This window comes from Physeter macrocephalus, chromosome 8, assembly GCF_002837175.3.
Source record: "Physeter macrocephalus isolate SW-GA chromosome 8, ASM283717v5, whole genome shotgun sequence".
NCBI classification, from domain to species: Eukaryota; Metazoa; Chordata; class Mammalia; order Artiodactyla; family Physeteridae; genus Physeter; species Physeter macrocephalus.
Window position 1 is genome coordinate 151332599 of NC_041221.1, and position 24134 is coordinate 151356732.

General features: G+C 43.3%; 1 protein-coding gene across 1 annotated transcript in view; it reads left to right on the top strand.

The window, feature by feature from the left end:
- The window catches only part of CYFIP2 (cytoplasmic FMR1 interacting protein 2), a 139648-nt gene that overhangs the window by 104865 nt on the left and 10649 nt on the right, over positions 1-24134 (top strand). Inside the window, exons 27-28 of the mRNA XM_024117220.3 lie at positions 21391-21463; positions 21915-22009. Coding sequence (XP_023972988.1) covers positions 21391-21463; positions 21915-22009 — 168 coding nt within the window. The remainder of the gene's footprint in view (positions 1-21390; positions 21464-21914; positions 22010-24134) is intronic.

The following is a 24134-nucleotide window of genomic DNA, read 5'->3' on the forward strand; positions in this document are numbered from 1 at the left end:
AGTGGAGAACCAGAGAGGGTGCAACTTGCCTGAGGTCACACAGCACATCAGTAGCAGAGGTGAAAGAACAAAAGAGAAGGTTTCTGGTACTGATCCCAGTCCTTGGGGGTTGGGGGTGGGGAGGGGACATAGAGAGAATCAGGGCTCCCCAAAGCTGTGCTCTCTGCTTTCTACTTAGACATCTGGGGAAATCCCCAAGCTAAGACAGTGCTTTCCAAGATTAGAATGAGGCAGGAGCTTTTTAATTTATGAAGCTGGAATTAAATATTCAAATGACATATTGATTGTTCAGTGCTTTCCAAGATTAGAATGAGGCAGGAGCTTTTTAATTTATGAAGCTGGAATTAAATATTCAAATGACATATTGATCTCATTAAATAGGAGGACTAATAACAAAAAAAACGATAGGGAGAGGGGAGGGAGGAAGGAGATACTCTTAATATATGTCTGCAGAGGAAGGGCGATTTAAACTGGAACATCTGTGCTCTGGAGGACTGTAACAGTCAAAAAGAATAAAATATGAAAGTGGCTTTGCACATACAACATAGAAAATGGTGAAAGACATAATATTGAGTGGAAAAAAGTGAGTTCCAACGAAAGACGCACATTATGATGCCATGCAGTAAAATAAACAAACAAAATAAAGCTCACAAAATAACCCTGCATTGGAAAAAAAATCTAGGAAAATCATCCCAAATAATTCAGTCATTTTTCTCTAGGTATCAGGGAGGGAGCTAGGATTAGAGGTCCACAGGGACTTTTGCCTTATCTGGAATGTCGAATTTTTTACAAGGGAAATAAATTCATGATTATCATTGAACTAAAAATTAATTTTAAAAATACGAGTAGTATATCATAGTTTCAGAAAAACTGGAAGGACTCTGAAAAGTACAAAGTAAGAAGCCTTTTGCCCACTCGTGTTGTCTTTTTCTAATGTTTGCAGGGTTCTGTCCTGTTGTGGGTTCCATATCAGTATATGTGCTACAAATACCTTCTCTTACTCTGTGGCTTGCCTTTTTTTTTTTTAACAGATTATTAATAGATCATTGATTTGTGGATGGAGAGAATATAAATTGAAAAGATTGATTGTCTGGACAAAGATATATTTTCTTTTTTAAGTTCGGTGTTTATAAAAAATTCAGGGTGCAATATCAGTACAGAAAAACATGTATATACCTATGGGATGAGTTGTTTGTTTGCTTTGGTGTTTTTAATGAAGGTGTACAGTAACAAGTGTACAGTAATACAGTTGACCTTGAACAACATGGGGGTTAGGGGTGCCTACCCTCTGCATAGCCGAAAATCTGTGTGTAACTTTACAGTCGGCCCTCCATATCTGCCGTTCCATATCCACGGTTCCAATCTGCAGATTCAACCAGCCACGGGTCTTGTAGTACTGCAGTATTTACTACTGAAAAATATCCATGAATAAGTGGACCCACACGGTTCAAACCCATGTGTTCAAGGGTACACTGCGTATGGAGTATGCAGTATTCTCACTACATAGACTAGTTGAATCATCCATTTTACTGTGGATGTATGTTTGGATTGTTTACAGCTTGATACCATTACAAATAAAGATACTATGAATGTTCTTATACATTTCTTTTGGTGGATGTATGCTCTCATTTTTATTTATTTATTTATTTTTGGCTGTGTTGGGTCTTCGTTTCTGTGCGAGGGCTTTCTCTAGTTGTGGCAAGCGGGGGCCACTCTTCATCGCAGTGCGCGGGCCTCTCACTGTCGCGGCCTCTCTCATTGCGGAGCACAGGCTCCAAACGCGCAGGCTCAGTAGTTGTGGCTCATGGTCCTAGTTGCTCCATGGCATGTGGGATCTTCCCAGACCAGGGCTCGAACCCGTGTCCCCTGCATCGGCAGGCAGATTCTCAACCACTGCGCCACCAGGGAAGCCCTATGCTCTCATTTTTATTGGGTAAATACCTAGTAGTGGAATGGTTGGATCAATGTGTAGACATATGTTTAGCTTCAGTAGTTACTACCAAACAGCTAGCTATACGAGGTGGTTGTACCAGTATATACTCCCGTTCAGCAATGCATGAGAGTGTTTTTTCTTCACATCCTCATGACCGGTTGGGTTTGTCTGTCTTTTCAGTCATAGCCGTTCTGGTGGATATGTTGCGATATCTCACTCTGGTTTTGGTTTCCCTGATGACTAATGATGCTTAGCCTCTTTCCATATGGCATTCCCATTTGGACAGCCTCTCTTGTGAAATGTTGTTCAGTATTTTTGCCTATTTATTACTGAGTTATCTTTTCCTTATTGATTGGTAGAGATGATTTATATATTATAGATACATGTATTACAAATATATTTCTGTGGCATGTCTTCTGATGAGCCGAAGTTCTTAAGGTTTATTGTATTTACCTTTTCTTTTTCCTGTATGATTGATGCTCTTGTGACTTGTTCAAACAAGTGTCCCCTACTCTTAAGTCATGAAGATGTGTTATCTTCTAAGAGTTTTAGAGTTCAGCCTTTCCAGGCGTAACAGACCTTTAAGTCCATTATTCACCTGGCATTGATGTTTGTGTTGAGTGAGAGGTAGAAATTCAATTTCATTTCTTTCCAAGTTGTCTCCACACGACTGATTGAAAAGCCCTCTTTATCCCCACTGTGCACAGTGGTAGTGCTGTGTCTGTCATTTATCAAGTGTCCACAAAGGGCTGGTCATGGCAGGCTTTTCATAGATACTTGTTGAATCGAATCTGAAATGGACCATATTTGTTAGGTATCTATTTATAAGGCTGTTGTGTTTTTAAAGGAAATTCTGTTCCTAATGACTAGGATTTCCTCTAGTATCTTTTACCCTGAGAAATCATAAGGGAACTATTCCACAATCACCAAGTTTTTGTTCAAATTTTGTGTGGTTTTCGAGCCATCAGCCCATTGTTTGTTATGCCAACGCACACCAGGAGAGGGCCCTATTCTTTCATGGGAGCGAGGGAGGGCCTGAGTCCCTGTGGAGACAGCCCTTCCGTCTGCAGAGCCTCCCACGCAGGACTTGAGAGTGTTCCCTGACTTTGGGCCTGTTGTTTATTTATTTTCTCCTCCATGTAGCAGAGTGAGCCATGGTTATAGTGGTCGGTCATGAGAGAATGACTTATCTTTACAGGACCTGAGGACAGGTCAGGCCCAAACTCACAGAACTGAATGCTGGTCAGATTTGGGAGAGCTGTCGGAGGCCATCCAGGGCAGGTGTCTCTACATCAGCACCACTGACATTTGGGGCCAGATACTCCGTAGTGGTGGGACATGTCCTGTGCCTGGCAAGGTGCTGAGCAGCATCGCTGGGCTCTGCCCCATAGATACCAGTAGTACCTCCCCAGTTATGATAACCAAAAATGTCTCCAGATATTGCCTAATATTCCTTTGGAGGATAAAACCTCCCCCGTTGAGTACCACTGATCTGGTACAATCCCAGTTCCACATTTAGCAGATAGGAAACTGAGTCCCAGAGAGGGAGATAACCTTCTCAGAGCTACAGCTACTCAGCTAGTGCAGGAGTTGAGACAAGAACCCAAGATCCTCACGGTTTACATACTCAGGGCCAGAGAGCTGCTCTCCTGAGCTTTGCAGATTGCTCTGTTGGCTTTTGTTTCTATTCTTGTTTTAAATTCCAGCTCCATGTCTGACCCCTCTATCTCCTGCTTCCACTTTATAGTCCCTTTTCTTTCACTTTACTTTTCTTATTGCATCACTGAAATAAATTCATTGCTAGAAAACAGAGAGATGCAGAAAGAAGAAAACAAAAAGCACAGTGCCGCAGCAAGATAACCACTGTTCACATTCCAGTGTGTTTACGTTCCAACGTAGTAATTTTCCACGTATACATTCATATATGTGTGTGTGTGTGTGTGTTTTACTTTGTTTAGTTGGAAATGTAACAGTCACCAAGCTGAGAAGATTGATTACCTCTGTCGGGTCTGAGGGAGGCAGGGACGGGCAGAGGTTAGGAATCTTCTCCTTTTACTCTGCACTCTAAATTATTGTTTGAATTTAGTGCAGTAAGCCTTTATTGCTTTTTTTTCCCTTAAGAGGAAATACTCCCACGCTTAACAAATGTTCACACTCCCTGACGCGTGGGGAGTTAAAGCAAAAGCCCACCCTCTACCACCCCCCTCAGACTGTCACTCCATATTCCACCTATACTTGATCCAGGGTTATTTTGCTCTTCACCCTGAGAAAAGATACCCCCAGTTACGCAGAACACGAATTCTGTCCCCATACCCGGGCACCATCAAGTGGCTCCCCTCGGCCTGACTGTATGAGTGGTTCCTCCAGCCCAAACCCAGAACCCAGTGTTTCTCTCAATTGGAAATGAGCCAGGATTTGTGGGAAGGAGGCATCTTGACTCCCAGTAATACCTTTCCTTTCCGTGGCTTTACAGTTTTTAAATATATTTACATCCTTTCAGACCTGTCATAATCTGGGAAACACACCTGTTAGGTTCATCAGATTCCTGGCAAAAATGGTCTGTCGGTAAGAATCTTTGGTTCTTCAGACATAACTGAGACCCCCCAACAGGCCAGGCAGTGTGTGGGACTCCGGGGCTCACCGATCACTGGACACCGTCACTTCCCAGACGCACTGTTCACCATCTACACCCTCTGTCTTTCAATATGGAGGGCCAGCCCTCTGGGGTTTGGGCAGGATGATCTCAGGGCCTTTAACTATATACTTACTAAAAAAACAGGAAATAAATTCAGCCCTCCTGTTTATTAACACAGCGCTCGACAGTGACAGCTGTCTTGAGTTGATCAAATAAATACGTGCTAGTTGAGGTGTTTGCTCAAATTTTACTAATGAAAGCGTGTGGTCAAAAAAGTTTGGAGAGTGACCAGCCTATTTCAGAACAACTGAGTGAAAAGTGGCATCAAACAAGCGCTGATCTGTGGAACACAGAGGAGGGGTGGGGGTGATAGGAAAGATTTCCCAGGTGAGGGTCCTTTTTGCATCCTCAGCCCCAAATACAGAGCTCATTAATTATAGTCTCAATGAATGGGGGCAGGAACTTGTCATCTCCGCCCTAGATGATGAGTAGAGACATGCCTGTTGGTCCTCTAAAATCTTCAAGATACCGCCATTCATTGGGCGACAGAGGCGGTCAGTCACCTTCGTCCAAAGCCACCTCTGTCCTTGGAATGTGCACTGCTGATGTCATTAACCTTGCCGGTAGTTGCCACAAAATCAGAGCCTTGGTTACTCACTTCTGTACTGATGACTTTTCCATGACGAGACCCCAGTGGATAGAATGCCTAGAAGCTGAGTGTTCGGGGGTCGTTTGGTACAGTTTGCTCTACTGAGTGTTACAGATCTTCAAACACCCAGGAGGTAGTGTAATGGCCTTATTAAAATCACTCAAACTCCTAAAATATCCTGATGTCTGAGCCCCATCCCACTCCAAGGAAAACAAAATTTTCGCCAGTGGGGCCCTGGCTAATATGCCTAAAAGCTCCACACTTGATTGTAATGTGCAGCCAGGGTGGAGAGCCCCTGTTCTAGAAGGTGTCTTCTTAACTAGTATTGCCAAAGCTTAGTCATTCACGTGTTGTCGTCACAATTCTTGCCATATCTGCAGACCACTGGTCCTATTTGTATTTAAAGTAACTTTTAACCTTAAACTTATTTTAAAAGGAAACTTCATATCACTTCCATTTGAAACAAAATATTCTCCTGCTGTCATTAGAAAGCAACCAGAATAATAAATTCCATCAAAACAAAACAGGATAATATAATTCTAGTTGCTGTGTGCCTAGGCCCTGAGCTTGAGGCCTGCACTCTCTCTCTCTCTCTGTTAAAAACAGAGATCAGAAAATGTTACAGAAGTAGTAAGACATGCTGGTTCCAAGTGGAGACTTTCTCATTAAATTTGTGAGAAAGATTAATAGGAAACTGAAAAGGAAAAAATGTTCTCGCTCTGACTCACTATTATGAAATTCCATTGCACTGTACCCGCATTTCCCACCCTTTGGAAAATGCCAACCTTGGATAACATTGACATGCATTTGAGGGAAGGAAAAGCTACTTTCGAGGTCAGTTTCTTGGCTGTAGATCTTTCCTAGTTGACCAGACATGATTCTGATCCAGGATAATAATTCATTTTCCCCTTGACAATTCGGGGGGTGGACGTCAGACATAATAAGTAATATATAGCGTTATTCAAGTGAGGCACAGATCGGTGGGGAAAGACCACACACACACACACACACACACACACACACACACACACGGAACCAGATGAAATTAAATTCCTGATTTATTCAGCCAGGGCTACAGAGAGCTCCTGGAAGTGAGGGGCCCGTGGAGCAGGAACGGATGACGCATGCCTCAAGTGAACTTTCCACCTGCACTTGGAGTCCCCACTGAGGGGCTGGAAGCTGCAGCTCGTACTTTCTGTGCAAAGGAGGGTCGTGGTGGATGTGGGAAACCTCATTTCATGGCTGTTCCACACGCCCTGTATCCTTGGGGCTTAACATCAGTACGCAGGAAACACTGACACTGACATCTATGTGCATCCATATAAGGGAATGTTTAGACTGCTGGGCTCTCTGGTCAGGCCCTGTCCCCCCCAACCCCCTTCCTGCAGGAAAGCCAGGGTGGGGATTCCTGTGGGGTGCCCCACCTCTAGTTTTCCAGCTCATTTCTCCATGCTCACTTGACAAAGACAAGAAAAAAAAAAAAGAAGTGTTAGTGTTATTGTCTTTGTTGCCTCAAGACTCAGAATGTTATTTAAGAAAATACTGTTTTGAGAATGGTTTGATGATTCCCCTTAGGAAATCAGCTAAAACTGGTATGTAGTCATTCACCCAGAAACAGAGCCTAAAGGTAGTCTAATGCTGTTCTACAGGAATCTGACACGCGTAGGATCACACCGACCCTGTTTTTTTAAAATATGTATCCTGGATCTTTATGGTTATCTGTTAACCAAGAGAAGTCAAATGCCCAGTTAGCCCCCTAGAGTGAGTGAGTTGGGAACATGAAGTTTTGTGGTATTTCATGGAAATCTCTAATAGTTCATCAGTTTTAAATTAAGTAAGATAGAAAAGGAAAATTTTAAGACTGAAAGCAATACAAAAATAAAATACTCATCCCTTGAATTTTTATGTGGGTCCCTTACAATACAGTATTTTTGCATCCTGACTTCAAAAATCTCTTCATTTTTACTTGCTCTGTTGACAGAGAGCAATTTTAGCTCTTACTAATCATCTAACGACTACTACTCTCAGAATCGTAATATGTTAGGGGTTGTCCTAAGCAATAGTAATAGTAAATGGCACTTGGTAAGTGTAGCAATTGTCACTCATTAGCTCCTCCCAGGGAGGACCCTGTACTGAAGCAGGAGCACACAGCAGTTCCCAAACAAGGGAATCACTGGAATACTTTTTGGTAGAGAAATTGCTTCGTCTTTAGAAAACTCATCATGGTTGGATCCTAGATCCCCCAAAAAAGGCTATAAAAGAAACAGCTTAAGAGCAACCAGGAAATGTTAGTATGTTATATGATATCAAGAACTTTTTAATATAGGTGATCATAATATTGAGGTTACGTAGGAGGATGTCCTTGTTTTCAGGAATTGCATGCTGAAGTATTTAAGGCTGAGTGATGCAATGGCTTCAACTTACTTTCAGATGATTCAGTAAATCAGAGAGAGTCAAAGCAGATATGGCAAAATGTTCATTGGGACTCTGCATCAAGAGTATAAGGATGTTCATTGTTCTTTCAAATATTTTGTATGTCTAACATTTTTCACAACACAAACTTGAGGGGTGTGTGAAGGAAACTGAATCGTGGAATCTGAGAAGTTAAGACGAAAAAGGGTCACATGATGTATAAAGAGGAAGAAAAGTTATGAGGGCTTTTGTTTTTTTTCCAGCTACTTGCGCTAGTTGGTGGGATTTACTCATGGTAACATATGCCCCAGAGCTACTTCTGACCTCATTTTTTTAATTTATAGAGGCATCTGCTAGTGCTGAACTCAGCCACGACTCTCCCATCTGTTTGATTTGTGAGCAGGAAATAGCAGTTCAGGATCATAGAAAGCCAAAGCTGGGGAAGCTGGCCGGCCCAAATTAGAAGGAGGCCACTCGGGTTTGTGAGCACCGCTGGGAGAGCACGTGGGACACCACTGTTGGCTGCCCTCCTCCCGGGGGCCCGTGGTAGGGAGACTTTCCCTCTGCTTCTAGGTCTTTGAGAGAAAAGACCTGTGCTCAACTTAAGAGACATGTTTCCACCCAGCTTCTTTGAGGGTCACTGCCTTTCCATTCTTGCTCTGGGTGGAATTTACTAGCAGGTAAAGCATTAGGGAATAAAAGACAGCTGATTTGCCCATGTAGCAGCAAAAAGGACCTTCATACCATTGTAAATCAGATCATGCAACTCTCCAGCTTAAAACTGACAGGTGGCTTCTCATTGTACTTAAAAGTCTTTTCTTTTAATTTATTTCATTCAAGTATAGTTGATGTATAATGTTTTGTTAATTTCTGCTGTCACTGTACTTAAAATTCTAACTCCCAACTTTGGCCTGTGAGGCCCAGATTATTCACCTGTACCTTCTCCTCCGACTCCATCTTTTATTAGCACTCTCTCCCTGGCTGCACGCTCCAACCACATCAAACACGCGGCCGACTTCGAAGGTCAGGCTAGAGATAATGAATCTGAGGTACCCTGAAGATCTGCACCAGGACCAAGGCTGAATCTTACTATCCTTGGCTTCTACCCTATTGCTTGCTCACATTTACCCCCTTGGCATTATAATTCAAGGGGCACCAAGAGCACCCCCAAAACAAAAGCATCTCTTCTGCTTCCTATCACAGTATATGAAATTCTATTAGAGACTTAATTTGTTGATTTGAAATATTATCTGATCTTTAGAAGCCCCGCGAAAATACAAAGTCTGCTGAGACTGGGAGAAAGATAATGCTGTGCAAGCCAGTTCATTGGTGGTATTCATTTATCAAATAGTTGTGTTTTTCTTAATTTTTATTTATTTTTTTTATTTATTTTTGGCTGCATTGGGTCTTCGTTGCTGCACGCGGGCTTTCTCTAGTTGTGGTGAGCGGGAAGCTACTCTTCATCGTGGTGCACAGTCTTCTCATTGCGGTGGCTTCTCTTGTTGCGGAGCACGGGCTCTAGGCGCGCGGGCTTCAGTAGTTATGGCACACGGGCTCAGTGGTTGTGGCTCGCGGGCGCTAGAGCGCAGGCTCAGTAGTTGTGGCACATGCATGGGCTTAGTTGCTCCGTGGCATGTGGGATCTTCCCAGACCAGGACTCGAACCCGTGTCCCCTGCACTAGCAGGCGGATTCTTAACCACTGCGCCACCAGGGAAGTCCATCAAATAGTTTTGAGGAGTAGGAAGATCACTCAGGAAAGGGTGTGGGGGAACTAAAAGACCTCCAGGCAAAAACAAAAACAAACCAAAGGAAAACACTGAAGTAGAAACTCTGTACTGTGCTTGGTGAGATGTTGATAGTGTACACTAAGTGATAGAAATAGATTACAGAAGAATAATATTTTATATTCCATTCTTACTTAAAATATATGCTTAAATGTTTTATGCATGGAAAAACCTGGCAGGATAAACCCCAAAAGGTTATCAGTGATGACCCCTGGATGATGGGGTTATATATTTTTCCTTTTACAAACAAAAATGTATCTGCATCTTCTATTTTTTCAAATATAGCCAGAAAGAAAGGGACTAGAGTGACAGTTTAAAAAATATATCTAACAGATTGCACAGTGACTGTATTCAACGGCACTGTATTGTATACTTGAAAGATGCTAAGAGAGTAAATCTTAAATGTTCTCACCACAACAATAAGAACAAAGATGGCAGCTGTGTGAGGTGAAGAATGTATCAACTAACCTATCGCTGCAGTCATTTAGCAGTATATACGGGTATCAATCATCACGTCATACACTTTAAACTTACACAATATTATATGTCAATGATCTCAGTATATCTGGGAAAAAAAAGCTATGTCCACTAAATTAATAGTTTTGCAAAGGATAATCTTTTCCTAGAGGCTGAATTAAGTATTGGGTGCATTTGCAGAAGAAAATGACAAATGTCAAATAAAATAAAAGTCAAATAACACATGTAAAGTGATTAAAATGTTGTTGTTGATGGATCTTAGAAGTCAGGGATAACAAATTTGTAGCTTGAGTGCCATTGCCCCTATTATACCCAAGGCAGATATTAATAATCCTTCCTGCTGAGCCCAAGTATGATGTCAGAATCCTCTCCAGAAGTAGCCACTGCCTCTCAGTCATGGTTGGTACCTGAGATGACCCCGGGACCATCACTAGCACATATGTTGCCTTCAGGCAAATCATGAAGAGATATCCTTTCTCAAGATCTTCCACCTCCTTCTTTTGAATTATTTTCATAGTATATTGATGTTTTTATGGAACAAAATACATCTGCTGGAAAATCATTATAAACAATCGATCTCTGATGTCTACGATATGTTTGGCACCCCCTAGGATGAGATACCCTTGAACAATACACTATCTGCATAAACCATTCACAGCAGCCCTGGGTGATACTTTTTTGTCATCTCTGCTAGAGATCCCCCCCACCACCCAAAAAAAGTAAACAAATCCTTATCTTCCCAAAAAAAGAGTGGTCCGAGACCCCTGGAGACTGATCCATTGTCCTGACATTCTAGCACTGGAGTTTGTCCTACTTTGGTATCTGGGAGGCAACTGAAGTACCCACTTCCTCTTGGTCAGATGTACAGTCCATATAGCAAGGCAATAGGGCAAGACATAGGACGCTAGCGAGGTATTATTAATCAGTCAGCTGTTTCCGTTTCAGGGCAGTAAGATGGAAGGAAGACTGTGGGTCTTTGTTCCAATTAAAACTCAGACTTAATTCCATTTTTTTCCCAGTCCATGAATTTGCTAATTTCACATTCCAGTGATTTGCAATGAACATAGTTCCCTGGGGCCTTTGCTGTTGCATTGGCCGTATTGCAGGCCTAGCCTCTCCCTCCCAACACCCAGCATTTGGGGTGTGCAGTCCAGTGGTTCTGAAGAGGTGTTCTGGGTGGCACGGTCCGCTGGGCTTCATGATGAGTAAGGGGAACTCAGATGATGAGGACATCTTCCACCCAGCAGGTTCTAACTGGTCACTTAGAGTTTTAAAATCAGCATTTCCAACTTGAGACTTGGTACAGGCACACGGAAGTCTTCGTGCTTTTGTCCCTCTCAAGAAAGACCTATGTCCATTCAGCAGAGCAGAATGAAAGAGCAGGGTAAGGTTGGTTTTAGAAAAGATGATTGTCCTAGCCCCAGTGCAGTTCAGGCCAGACCTAGATCAGCAAGAGAATTCTAAGATGTCTCAGCTACAGCTTATCACACGTTTCTTTATTAGATAAGTATTACCGTATACCCTGCCTATATCCAAAAGAATATGCAGTGCCTTATACTTAAATTGTTTTGCTGAGTCTAGGGACAATGACACAGAATAAGACCAAAAAGGCATCAAGAGGCAGAGGGGAAGGCCAGGGTGTGTTACATCAGGCTCCCTCACCCCAATTGCAGGTTGATTCCCAGGTACTCTCCTGGAAAGGGTATATCTTTGGACTCAGAAATCCTGGATTCAGGTCTTACCTCTGTGCTTGACAGCTCTGAGCCTCTGGGGAAATGACTGAATCCCTGAGCCTTAGTTTCTACACCCCCAAAATGCTGGGGCTAGGTCCCTACTTCCCAGAGCCTTTGTGTGAAATGCGGTTACCAGAGACCCCTCCCTCCTCCTCCCACAGCCCAGCAAGGAGGCTTTGACTCACCTTCCGTGGAAGTCGCCTAAAACTCAGGGGTCTGACTGCCTGCAGCCCCGTCAGCCCACCCCTCCGTTACTCGCCCGCTGAGCAAATGATTTCCTGCTCTCTCCACACCAGCCATCTCATCTCCGATCTTATCTTCCCTCTGTCTGTGACTGCACCTTTCCTGCCCATCCTCCCAGGCCCATCTCAGGGCCATCAGTACCTCATTCCCCCCAGTTCTCGTGTTCAGCACGCACTTTATCAAATGCCTGTTCTCTGCCAGACACCTGGTGTTCTTTCTCCCTCCTCCGAGTCTCTAGAGCCCTTGCTTGCAGACTTCTTTTGCACCTAGTGAATCTGTTTATTTCCCAGTCAAGGTATCTTTAACCTTCTTCCCCTGCTAGATTATAAACTTCATTAAAATCTAGTTTTTCCAGTCTTACCTGTCATCATGTTTCCTGCAGCATCCAGGCCCCACTCCAGACAGAAAACAGTAAAAACACTCAGTGGATGTTTGGTGAACTGAGGGAAGGAAGGAAGGGGGAACACCAAGTGCGCTGGGCTAGCAATCTGCCTCACACCTGGCTGGAAAGGTGGCCTGCCACCCCCGTTCAGGTGTGTATGGGTAGACACGGACGTGCCCAGAATTCATCAGTCTCCCCTTCATCTCAAGTACCACTTTGCACCTTGTCTTTCTTTGGTCTCATAGAGTCAGAGGAATTGTAATATCTGGAAAGGTCTGGTCACCTGGAGAAGCACCGACTCACATCTCCCCTTGCACTTGTGTATTCCTTTTTCCTGGAGTCAGTTTCCATCCTCGTGCTGATGATTCCCAAGTTCAGATCCACTCTGTGGACCCTGGGGGGCCCTAGGCCTTATGTCTCGTTGCCTTTTAGACATCTTCTCTTGAATGTCCACAGAAATTCACCTGGCCAGGGTCTGATCTTAGCTTCCTCCTGCCTGCAAGCTCACTGTGTCTTCTGACCCTGTGAACAGCTCAGCATGGGTGTCCTTTCCCTCTCTCTGCTGTCATATCCAGTCTGTAGTTGGGTCTTTGATATCTGCTCCCAGCTCTCTGTCTCCTTTGCCACTGCTCCAGGCCCTGCGATCTCTTGCTTGGCCTATTCCAACACCCCTTTTGCCCTCCCCCAGTGCTTTCTCTCTTGTAGCCAAAAGGTGAAACTGCAGATGTGATCATGCCACTTCCCTGATTAAAACCATCAGGATAGGGCTTCCCTGGTGGCGCAGTGGTTGAGAGTCCGCCTGCCGATGCAGGGGACGCGGGTTCGTGCCCCAGTCCGGGAGGATCCCACATGCCGCGGAGCGGCTGGGCCCGTGAGCCATGGCCGCTGAGCCTGCGCGTCCGGAGCCTGCGCTCCGCAACGGGAGAGGCCACAACAGTGAGAAGCCCACGTACCGCAAAAAAAAAAAAAACCATCAGGATAGCGTCCAAACACCTCAGCAAGGCTTACAATATCCTTCCTGCTGTGCCTCCCGCTCAGCCCTCCTTCCTCACCTCATGGCACCTTCCCCCAGCACTGAAAGCTTCAGTCTTATTCAGCTGTCAACCCCTCACCCACTGTGGTCCCTCTTGCTTTGGGACCTTTCACAGGTGCCGTTCACCCTCACCTGTCCAACACTTAACCCTTATTCAGGTCTCAGCTTAGCATTTCCTTCTCCAGAAAGTCTTTCCTATCATTCTCCCCAGAAGTCTGGATTGATTACCCCTATTATATATTCCTGTAGTACCCCAATTGTAGCACTTAACTAGAACTACCCATTTTACCTGTTTTCCTCCTCATCTTGGTAAGGACCATGCACTAGGTCTGCCTCACTTACTGCTGTATCTCCAGCACCTTGCAGAGAGACTTGGTATAACAGATGAGTACTGTTTGCTGAATGAATAAATGAATGAATGAATGGCTTAATTTCTGCTCAGGCTATATCCTAGTTAGAATGAAAGTGTTGAGAATTTGGGACGTCCTTGTTTGGTCTCTAGATAGTATTATACCCATGTTCTCTATATTCCTCTTATTGGCCTTTCATAGCAGATAAAATGCAGGTCCTGAGTACGGCTAGTCCCTCCGAAAAGACTTGATCAGTGTTTGCATGGGCTATGAGACACTGCTCTGATTCTTCTTCAGAAGCACCCTGGGCTGGGGCTGGATTAGAAAGCTCAACCGGCTTGGTGACGGACCTGAACGAATAAGGCCTCTGATCAGTTTTTTAAAAGAAAACTACTGTAGACTGAAGGGTCTTGGAAGAGTCCTAGAAGGTGAATCTCGAATGGGGCTTTGCAGGATGGACAAGAATGATGTGGTTTGGGAGGGCTGAGGAAGAAGGAATTTATAGGGATACGTTGACCACATGAGCGGTCTGGTTATTTACCTTGGAATCACACCAGCAGAACTTCAAAAATTAGTTGCCTGTGAAGAAATTGTCTACACAAATTCAGGATAGAAATTACCTCTGGAGTTTGGGGAGCAGAGGTTTCAGTAATTGCCTGTTTTTCAGCTATAAGACTGGTGGCACAAGACTCTTTTCATTCTTCTTCAAACTGCGTATGTATGTCACAGTTTTTAAGTTTAAAGAATGTTAGTTGATAGGACCAAAAGCCTAGTAAATAAAGCAAAAAATGATGTGATCCTATCAGATAGAAGTGAGGCTAAAACGTTTCGCATGTAGTGAGATTTTAAAGTAATTTCCTCCTGTGTCTATTTTTAATAAGTGAATGTGTTTTTCATAAAGTGTATGTATAAGGGGGACGGGAGGTATATTTCAAGCTTCCCAAGGCTTTGGCTGCATAGGCGACTATGGGAAAGCAGTGGGTGTGGAAGTGAGGTGGCCCTGGGTCTCGGTGTCAGCCCTGCTGCTTCCTTATCACTGTGTGGACCTGGTTGGGACACTCCATCTCCCCGAGTCTCAGCGTCCTCACAGGTAGGATGGGAATTGTAAGACCTATGTCACAGAATGCTCAGAGGTGTAAAGGAGGCAATGGGTACAAAGCACCTGGCACAGAGGCTAGGGGAGGGCCCCTTACAGACCATTTAATCCAGCCTCTTCATTTTGTTTCATTTAAACTGTTCTTAATTGCACACGATAAATCAAATAGTACAGATGAGCTTATGGTGAAAAAGATCATTCTTGGCTCCGCTGCACCTCTCCCCACCTGCATCTCAATCCCCAAGGCAACCTGCTTTAATCCTTTCTGTTTCTTGTTCTTCTATTTGTTATCTCCATAACGCTTAGTAATATGAGGCTAACCTCTATTTCTTCATGAGCAACTTTAAACAATACTTATTTTCTCCCTAGTTGGAAAGATAAGACTTTAGCTCATTTACATCTGTTTCCTCTCAGTATTTGATTGTTACATTTTATTACTTCTGTTGTTTTCCCTTGTAATCAGAGATAATATATTTACCCCTCTGTTGCTTCTTTCAGTAACATTATTTAGTATTTTGACTCGAAATTAACAGTCCTAGTCTCCACTCCTAGGCTTTTACCTCCTACCTCCTGTCAGCTACCCTTTTACTTTTATACTGGCACAGCTGTATTTTTTGTAACATTTGTATTTTGTTCTGCATCTGTGATTTGTTCCTTAAGTGTAGCCTAAAAAAAAAGAGAAAAAAGACAAAAGTATTTTTCATGTTATTAATCCTATGCAAATATTGTTCCTTGCTGGACCAAGTGTCATGACCAAGGATTTTGTTTCCTTCCTTCTGATTCCAGCATCAAGACCCCAAAAGCTCCTTATTTTAAAGTTAAGAAGAATTACTTTCAGATTTTTTTCCCAGATTAATTTTTTGAAGTAATATATATTTAATGTAGAAAATGTAGTAAATACATACAAGTAGGAAAAAACAGGAAGGGAGAGAGAGAGAGGAATCGAAAATTAAAAAACACCTGAAAATCCAGCTCTATGGGGCATTTACTAGAAATACTTCACATAGTGTTCATACAGGGTAATCAGTACACTGAAGAGAAAATACTTTCTTTAGTGATAAGGGGAAACATCTATGCCTACATAAGAAAACCCAAAATAGGAAGGATTCTGTCCTAAGTCTCAATTCCCTTATGTGCCACAGACTTTCAACTTTTATTCCACATACTTATTGAGCATTTGCTATCTGCCAGGCACTGTGCTTACTCTTGGGAGTAAAATATGGTCAAAAATAATCATTGTCCCTACCTTCCTGAAGGTTACATTCCAGTAGGGAGAGGTAGATATTAATCAAATAGTCACCTGTGGGCATGTATAATACAAATTGAGTTCAGATGCCGAAAGGAAAAGAGCTTGGTTCTTTGAGGACATATAACAAAGGAACCGCATGGACAGGGAGGTATTGCAGTGGTCCAGGAAGTCTCCTGGGAAGGAATGATGCTTGAATTGAGATCTGAAAGAAGAGTGGGAGGACTTCCCTGGTGGTGCAGTGGTTAAGAATCCACCTGCCAATGCAGGGCACATGGGTTCAAGCCCTGGTCCGGGAAGATCCCACATGCCATGGAGCAACTAAGCCCGTGCGCCACAACTACTGAGCCAGCACGCCACAACTACTGAAGCCCGCGTGCCACAACTCCTGAAGCCTGTGCGCCTAAAGCCTGTGCTCCACAACAAGAGAAGCCACTGCAATGAGAAGACTGCACACCACAATAAAGAGTAGCCCCCGCTCTGCACAACTAGAGAAAAGCCTGCGTGCAGCAACAAAGACCCAATGCAACCAAAAATAAAGTAATTAATTTTTTTTTTAAAGTGGGAATTTACTAAGCAAAGGAGGGGTGTGGGAGAGATAGGTTAGGGAGCATTCCAGAGAGAAGGCAGAAATTCAGTGATGAATATGCAGACGGTGAATTCAAGTAACAGAAAGCTGTCGTGGCTGGAGCAGAAAGAGCTGGCAGGGAGTGGGGAAGAAACCCACTCTAGGTGGCCTTCACAGGCTAGGGGCCGGGTGGGCTCCTAGCAGAGTGGAAGGCCAAGTGCCATCCTTTAGGATAAAGATTGGATGAGAAGGTAGTGTGCATTAGCCTAAGCGCCCACAGAGAAGTCTGTTCAGATCCCTGACATAGGCTTTTGTGTGCTCTGAACTGGACATTTTTATCAGTTGCAATGGCCTCAGCTCATGAATGCCAAACAAACACCTTCCACAAAAGGCGTTGCAGGGCATGTAGCCACCTCGTCATGCAAATGGCCACATAGCTCATCCTTGGGGGCCTTCCAGGCAAATGCTTTCCCACCTCTATGAGGAAGCCACATCCTTCTCTTTCTTCACCTTCAGTAACAAATGGTATTACAAGGTAGAGAATACACAGGAAGCATGCCAACAGGAAGCACCCCTAAAGAACCTCTGGTCCTACAGGTTGCAAACCCGAGCGGGGAGGCGCAGGGTGCAGAGGGGGGCTAAATGGAACACTCCTGTCTCCCCCAAGGAAATCTGAAGTGGAAGCTCATCATGTAAAATGAATAAAGCAACAACATTGGTCTCGTTGTAGAGGGCCCAGAACCTTCTTGCCCTTTCTCCATCCCCTAAGGTGGCTTCTAAGGTCAGTTTTATTCACATTAACAAAATAGAAAGTTGATATTCATGCAAGGGGGCAACTTTCCTAGTAAGAAGACATTTCTAGGAGCAACTGAAATTTTTGGAAAAAAAGTAAACAAGAAAGATAAGAAAACTTGGCAGTAGGGCTATGTGTACCAATTCTCTGCTTGGAATACTTGTGTAATTCCTCATTGCACTTAAATTCCAGACTTCATACCATACTGAGACCTCGCATGATCTGGTCCCTCCCTTCTGTTAGGAACTAAGACTGTACTATGACTACCTGCGTCACTATACTCCAGCTTACTCTCTGCCCCAGCGCCATTGCGCTTACCTCATATCTACATGGCTGGCTCCTTCTTTATTCCGTTCTCTACTTAAATATCTACCCCCTCCAAAAGGTTTCCCCTAACCATCCTCTCTGGAGTAGTCCCTTTCCCTCTCTCAGTCACTCTCTAGCCTGGTACCCTATTGTGTCTTACCACTATCTGAAATTTTCTGGTTTGTTTACTTGTTTTTAGTCTCTCTCAACTACAATGTAATTTACGTGAGTACAGAGATCTCATTCAACATCCTATCTGCAAAGCCTAGAACAATGCATGGTCCTCAATAAATGTTTGTTGGATGAATGGATGTAATAGTGTTCTCATATATGGAGGATAGTCATGTGGATAAAAAAATTCATTTATTCATCTAAGAAACATGAGATAACAAATATTTATTCATTAATAAATAATTATTGAGAGACTTTTATGTCCTAGGCACTGGGGATAAAAGGTAAAAATAGAGGCGGCATCCCTACCCTTAAGGAGCTCATAGTGTTGTGGTCAATGTGGAGAAATGTGGAGAGAATCCAAGACATGAGGACTTACTGGTCATGGGACGTGAGGAGGAGAGATGAAAAATGAACCCCGGGTTTTAGACTTGGGCAGGTGAGGAGATTATTGTGCCATTCTGGGAGCAAAGGAACCTCAGATAAGAAGGGGAGAAGAAGGTCAGCTTTAGAAATGTGGAGCTGTGGAATAGCCAGTGGAAATATCCAGTAAGGAGGTAGATATCCAAGTCTGGAGCTTGAAAGAGAAGCCTGGCTGGAAATAGAGAGCTGGTGAATCAAAGGCAGTGCTTGTAGACATGGGAGTAGGTGAGACAAAGTAGGTAAAATGAAGTGAGGAGAAAATAAGAAAGAGGGACCTTGGAGAAAACCAACATTTAAAGGGTGGTTAGAAGCCAAACCTGCCAAAGAATCTAAAAAGGAGAAATCAAAATAATGGAAACCACAGAACTCATTGTCATAGTAACTGAGGGAAGACAGTGCCTAATACATTAGAGATGCCATAGTATGAGGACTGAAAGGTATCCATTGAACTTGGTGACAGAGCAGCCTTCAGTAATCTTTGCCAGAGCCATTGCCATGGTGTGTTATAGCTGGGCATGACATTTTTGTTTGCTGTGAAGGCAAGTGAAGACTGGGAAATGGAGAGAGAGGTAGAAAGCTCTAGTAAGTTGCTCGGCCCTGAAAGGAGGAGAAAGATGGAAGGGTAGCTGAAGAATCTGGCTAGAAAAACACATTCAGTAATACTCTAGAGAGCTGAACAAGGATCTTGAATGGAAACTACTGGGAGGCTGCCTTGGTTTAAAACTTTCTAACCATTAGAATTGTTCAAAAATGGGTTGGGCTGCCTCCAGAAGTACTGAGCTCTTGATTACTAGAGGTATCGAAGAATAGCCTAAATGTTACAGTATATTAAGAAAGAGTAAGCTGTTCAATCAGTAATCTAGGCTTCCACCATAAAAAACTGGAGAAAGAAAAGCAAATTAAACCCAAAGCAATCAGAAGAATGGACATAATAAAGATAAGAACAGATATCAGCAACATTGAAAGCAGAAACACTACAGGGAAATATAAATGAAACTAAAAGCTGATTCTTTGGGGGAAAAAAATCAATAAAATTGATAAACCTCTAGCCAGACCAAGAAAAAAAAAGAGAAGACACAGATTACCAGTATCAGGTATGAAATAGGGATATCACTATGGATCTCACAGACATCACAAGGATAATAAAGGCATACTACAAGCAGCCCTATGCCCATAAATTAAACTTAGATGAAAGGAATCAAGTCTTTGAGTCACAGGAAACCCCCAAACTCACTTTAAAAAAATTGATAACCTGAACAGTACTCTATGTGCTAAAGAAATTGTATACCTAGTTAAAAAAAAAAAAAAAGACTTCCAACAAAGAAAACTCCAGATACAGCTGGTTTCACTTGTGAATTCTACCAAAAATTTAAGGAAGAAATAATAACAATTCCAGAAAATAGAAAAGAGGAGAACTCTTTCCAACTTATGAGGTTGGCATTACCCTAATACCAACACCAACGACACTTGAAAAACTCCAAATCAATGTCTCTAATGGATATAGAGTAAAAATCCCCAACAAAATATTAGCAAATAAAATCCACCAATACATAAGAAGGATAATGCATCACAACCAAGTGAAGTTTACCCCAAGAATGCAAGGCTGGTTCATCATTCAAAAATCAATCCATATAGGGACTTCCCTGGTGGCTCAGTGATTAAGAATCCACCTGCCAATGCAGGGGACACAGGTTCGAGCCCTGGTCCGGGAAGATCCCACATGCCGCGGAGCAACTAAGCCTGTGTTCCACAACTACTGAGCCAGCACACCACAACTACTGAAGCCCGCGTACCTAGAGCCTGTGCTGCACAACAAGAGAAGCCACGGCATTGAGAATCCTGCGCACCGCAATGAAGAGTAAGCCCCCGCTCGCTGCACCTAGAGAAAGCCCACGTGCAGCAGTGAAGACCCAATGCGGCCAAAAATAAATTTTAAAAATGTAAAAAAAAAAAAATCAGTCCATATAATTCACCATATTAATGAATGAAGAGTAGCCTGAATAATCAATAGGCAAGTTTTCAGATTATATGCTGAATCAAAGGATCTAAGCTTAGACATAGCAGTAAAGACCAAGTTACTTGATTTACTGGTTTGGGGAGGAACAGATTAATTAAGAAAATCAGGAAATTTCCCCTCTGGCTAAGAAACTGAGAATTACAGTCAGATCAAGCAGGTCTCTCTGGAGAGTTCAGTTGTCCTCCTTCTGTCATCCTCACTTCAAAGACTGAGGGAGTTTAGGGGTTTCTTTCTGGAGCAGCTGGCCTGCTAGATTTCCAGGATGGCCATGTTCTACCCATGCCTGGTTAAGAAAGCCAAGGGCCCTCACAATCCTGATTTTCTCAAGTTTCTTTAGAATCCAAGAGTATCAGAGTTGAATGAAGGCTAGATCTTACCTAATCCAGATCCCCACAGTTTAAAGAATAGAAACCAAGGCCCATGGAGGGTGGCTCGTGTAGGTCCCCTTCCCCGTCACTGAAATCCAGTGATCATCAGCTGGTCCCGGGACAGTAAGCCCATTTGACCATATCTTCCAAGCCTGCCCTCCCCCAAACTTTCCCCTCCAACCTTTGCAGTACACGTTTGCTTTTAGCTTACTTTTACACATAAAGAGTCCCCATCAAAACCTGTCTGGGTCCTAGTCCCTCTTCTCTCACCAGTTGGAGTCTGGGGTGGAGAAAAGCAATCAGACCCAGGCCTTCACACAGAGGCATCCTGCATTACTGGATTGGAGGATTGGTCTAGCTACCTGCTTTGAGCCCATAGGCCTCACAGCCAACCAGATGAACATAGTCTGGGCCCATCATCTCTCTTTGACCCCACTGCCACTTTGAATTCTTTCAACAAATTCCTTCTAAGATTGTAATGCACACTCATTATGTCCAGAGTCTGTGCTATGAGGCTCTATGTTCTCTCACTTCATCCTCACAGTAACCCATTAAAATAGGTACTGTTCTCATCCTCATTTTGCAGATAAATGAATAGGCTCAGAGAGGTTAAGCAACGTGCTTAAGATCCCACAGCTAGTTAAGTAGAAGTGTTAGGATTTGAACCCAGGTCTGGCTGACTCCAGTGTTCAAGCTTTTAGTAATGAAAATTCTTCCTGGTTTAAAATAAAAATGGTTTTCTCTTTCTTTCCCTCCTTCTCTATTTTCAGTCTCAGGAGGAAGTCTGTGATTTGCTCCATGCTGCACCCTTCCAAAACATCTTGCCTAGAGTGTACATCAAAGGTAAGGAACCACTGACAGCAGCTCAATGGCCAGTTTGAATTTGCACCTCATGCTCACTTAATCCCAATAAACTCAGATGTGCAGTCAGAAATGGAGAAGGTGAGAGCTTTGGACAGCTATTGGGTAGTCACAGAATCAGAAATGATGCTCCAGGCCTTGGTCCTTCTAGAACATCCCTAGTAAGTTGCTGTTTAGCTTGGTCTGAATCCTTCAAGTGATGGGGAACTCACCACCCCATGAGGTAGATGATTCCACTGTTGGGCACAGACAGTAGAACATTTTCCTTGTAGTGAGTCCTGATCACACTTGCCAGAACCAGGGAAAACAGTTCTACACGCTCCATCCAAGTATTGGAATACAAATACGTCACCAGGTCCTCTGAGAGCTCTTCCTTCTCCATTTCCCCTGGTGTGCCCTGAATCTCATTTTCTGCCTACTGTTTCTTTTGCAGAGGGGGAGCGTTTGGAGGTCCGGATGAAACGCCTGGAAGCCAAGTACGCGCCACTTCACCTGGTCCCTCTGATAGAGAGGCTGGGGACCCCTCAGGTACAATCCTCCTATCATGGACTCGGAGAACCAGAAGGAACTTTAGAGGGAGAGAGAGCATTTGGTCCAACCTCCTCATTGTACAGGTGGGGAAACTGAGGCCCAGAGAGAGAAACAGAAAGTCTAAGAGCACACAGCCTGTTAGTGGCAAGGGCAGGTCTGGAATGAGTTTTGCTGACTCTCAGGCCTGCACCCTGTATCATCTATCCTGCCAAGAAAGAAGGAAGTCAGACAAGTATCTGTTATTAAGATACTTAGGTATCTTAATATTAAGAATTAGGTTAGGTATTAAGAATTCTGCTGAGTTATCTCTCAGAATTAGAACCGCACGCCCTGTGAACCGGCAGTTCATCTCTAGGTATCTTTGCTAAAAAAAACTCTTACAGGAACACAAGATGTTTACCACGGCATTGTTTGTTAAAGCAAAAAACTGGAAACAGCCTAAATGTCAATCAGTAGAGTGTTGACTAAATAAAATGTGGTAAAATCATTTAAATGATGAATACCTGCTACATAATAATGAAAAGAAAAAAATCAAATCTAGATGCATCAGTGTGGACAGACCATAAACACATGGTTAGGTGAATAAAGCAAGTTGCACTACACGTCATGGAGTATGATGCTATTTATATTTTTTTAAACACATATCAGAAAACCATATTAAGTAAAACTTTTCCTAGGAAATGAAAAACACCCAGTTCATAATGGTGGCAACCTCTGAAGAAAGATGAAAGGGACAGAGATGGGTGGGGAGATCAAAGAAGGCAGCTTTATCTGTAATGTTCTAATATTTTTGAAGGTGAATGAACTCAGGTGTTAATTCTGTAATTAAAACTCATTTTTACAAACCTGAACCTGTACATGGAGATGAGTAAAACAGGACTCAAGTTGAATCAAGCATTTGGTGGCGGGGCAGGGCACGGATCAGGGTAGGAATTCAGGAAGAAGAGAAAACAGGGCATTGCAGCGAGACAAGCCAGTATGGCTTGTTTTGTTTGACAAAACCCAAAACCGACTGTTTAAAAGGTTTAGGATTCAGATCCGCTCTTGGACTAGCATCCCTAAGGTCCTCTCTCCTATTATCACAAAAGCTCATGAATCAGAAAAATTCTCATCCTCCGCAGAGGGCGGAAGGCGGCCTCTTCTCTCGAAAAACATGGCAAGTGTTGGAGCCCATGACAGGGCCCCATCTGCCCAAGTGTCACACCGATAAGCAGCCCCGGCCAGACCCCCTGCAGTCCACCCACCTCCTACTGAAAACAGTGACAAAACATTTAGTGACATTTGGGTTCTTTAGTCACCACAGAGAGAATGTAGATACTGTGAAATATGCACATTTTCTTTTTTGGCCTTCCGGGGCTGAACACAGGAGATCCTCTAAAGATTGCCTTCTAGGGAGAAATCCCCCAAGCCAGCGACATATAAATGTGTCTGCTCTAGTGTTGGTGTCATCCTGCAAGAATCTGGCCTCTCACACCCAGGCTTCGGCATGTGTTTCCACTTAGAAGTCTGTGAATTCCTTCCCTGTTCTGATGAACACTGTTTCCTTGGGACTGATAGAAATCTCAATTTGTCAAATGCTGGTATTTAACAAACAAAAGCCTAGACATTCTGTCCGAGAGGAAATGCCAGTTTTTTAAGTCTCCCAGCCCTTAAGGAATAGTCTAAAACTTAGTCCTCCTGTAGACCAAAGAAACATTTTTTAAATATTAACTTCCAAGCTTGCCGGGGTTCAGGGAACTCACATAACTTCTAGGTCGGAGACAGGGAAATTCTGCTACATGTTTAATGTTGGGAGAGTTTAACTGTATTGCATTGCTTGTATTTGTTTCTAGGAAAAATTGAGGTGACCTGGTTTGTTGCCCAGTGCTATCTTGAATAGAATGTTCTGTCAGGGAGTTGAAGGACTCCTCTTTCCAGCTTTACCCCTGAATTGTTGCATAATCTAGTGCTAGACATTTAATACCTTGGTCTTTGTTTTCCCATCTATAAAATGGGCGAATAGCTGTTTTGTCTTTTTAGCTGAGCTGCCTTTCACAATTATTATGATAAACAAATAAGTAAAAAGCTTCTAAAAAACAGAAAGGAAAGAGCGAGTATGGAGATATTTTTCTCCAAAGTATCC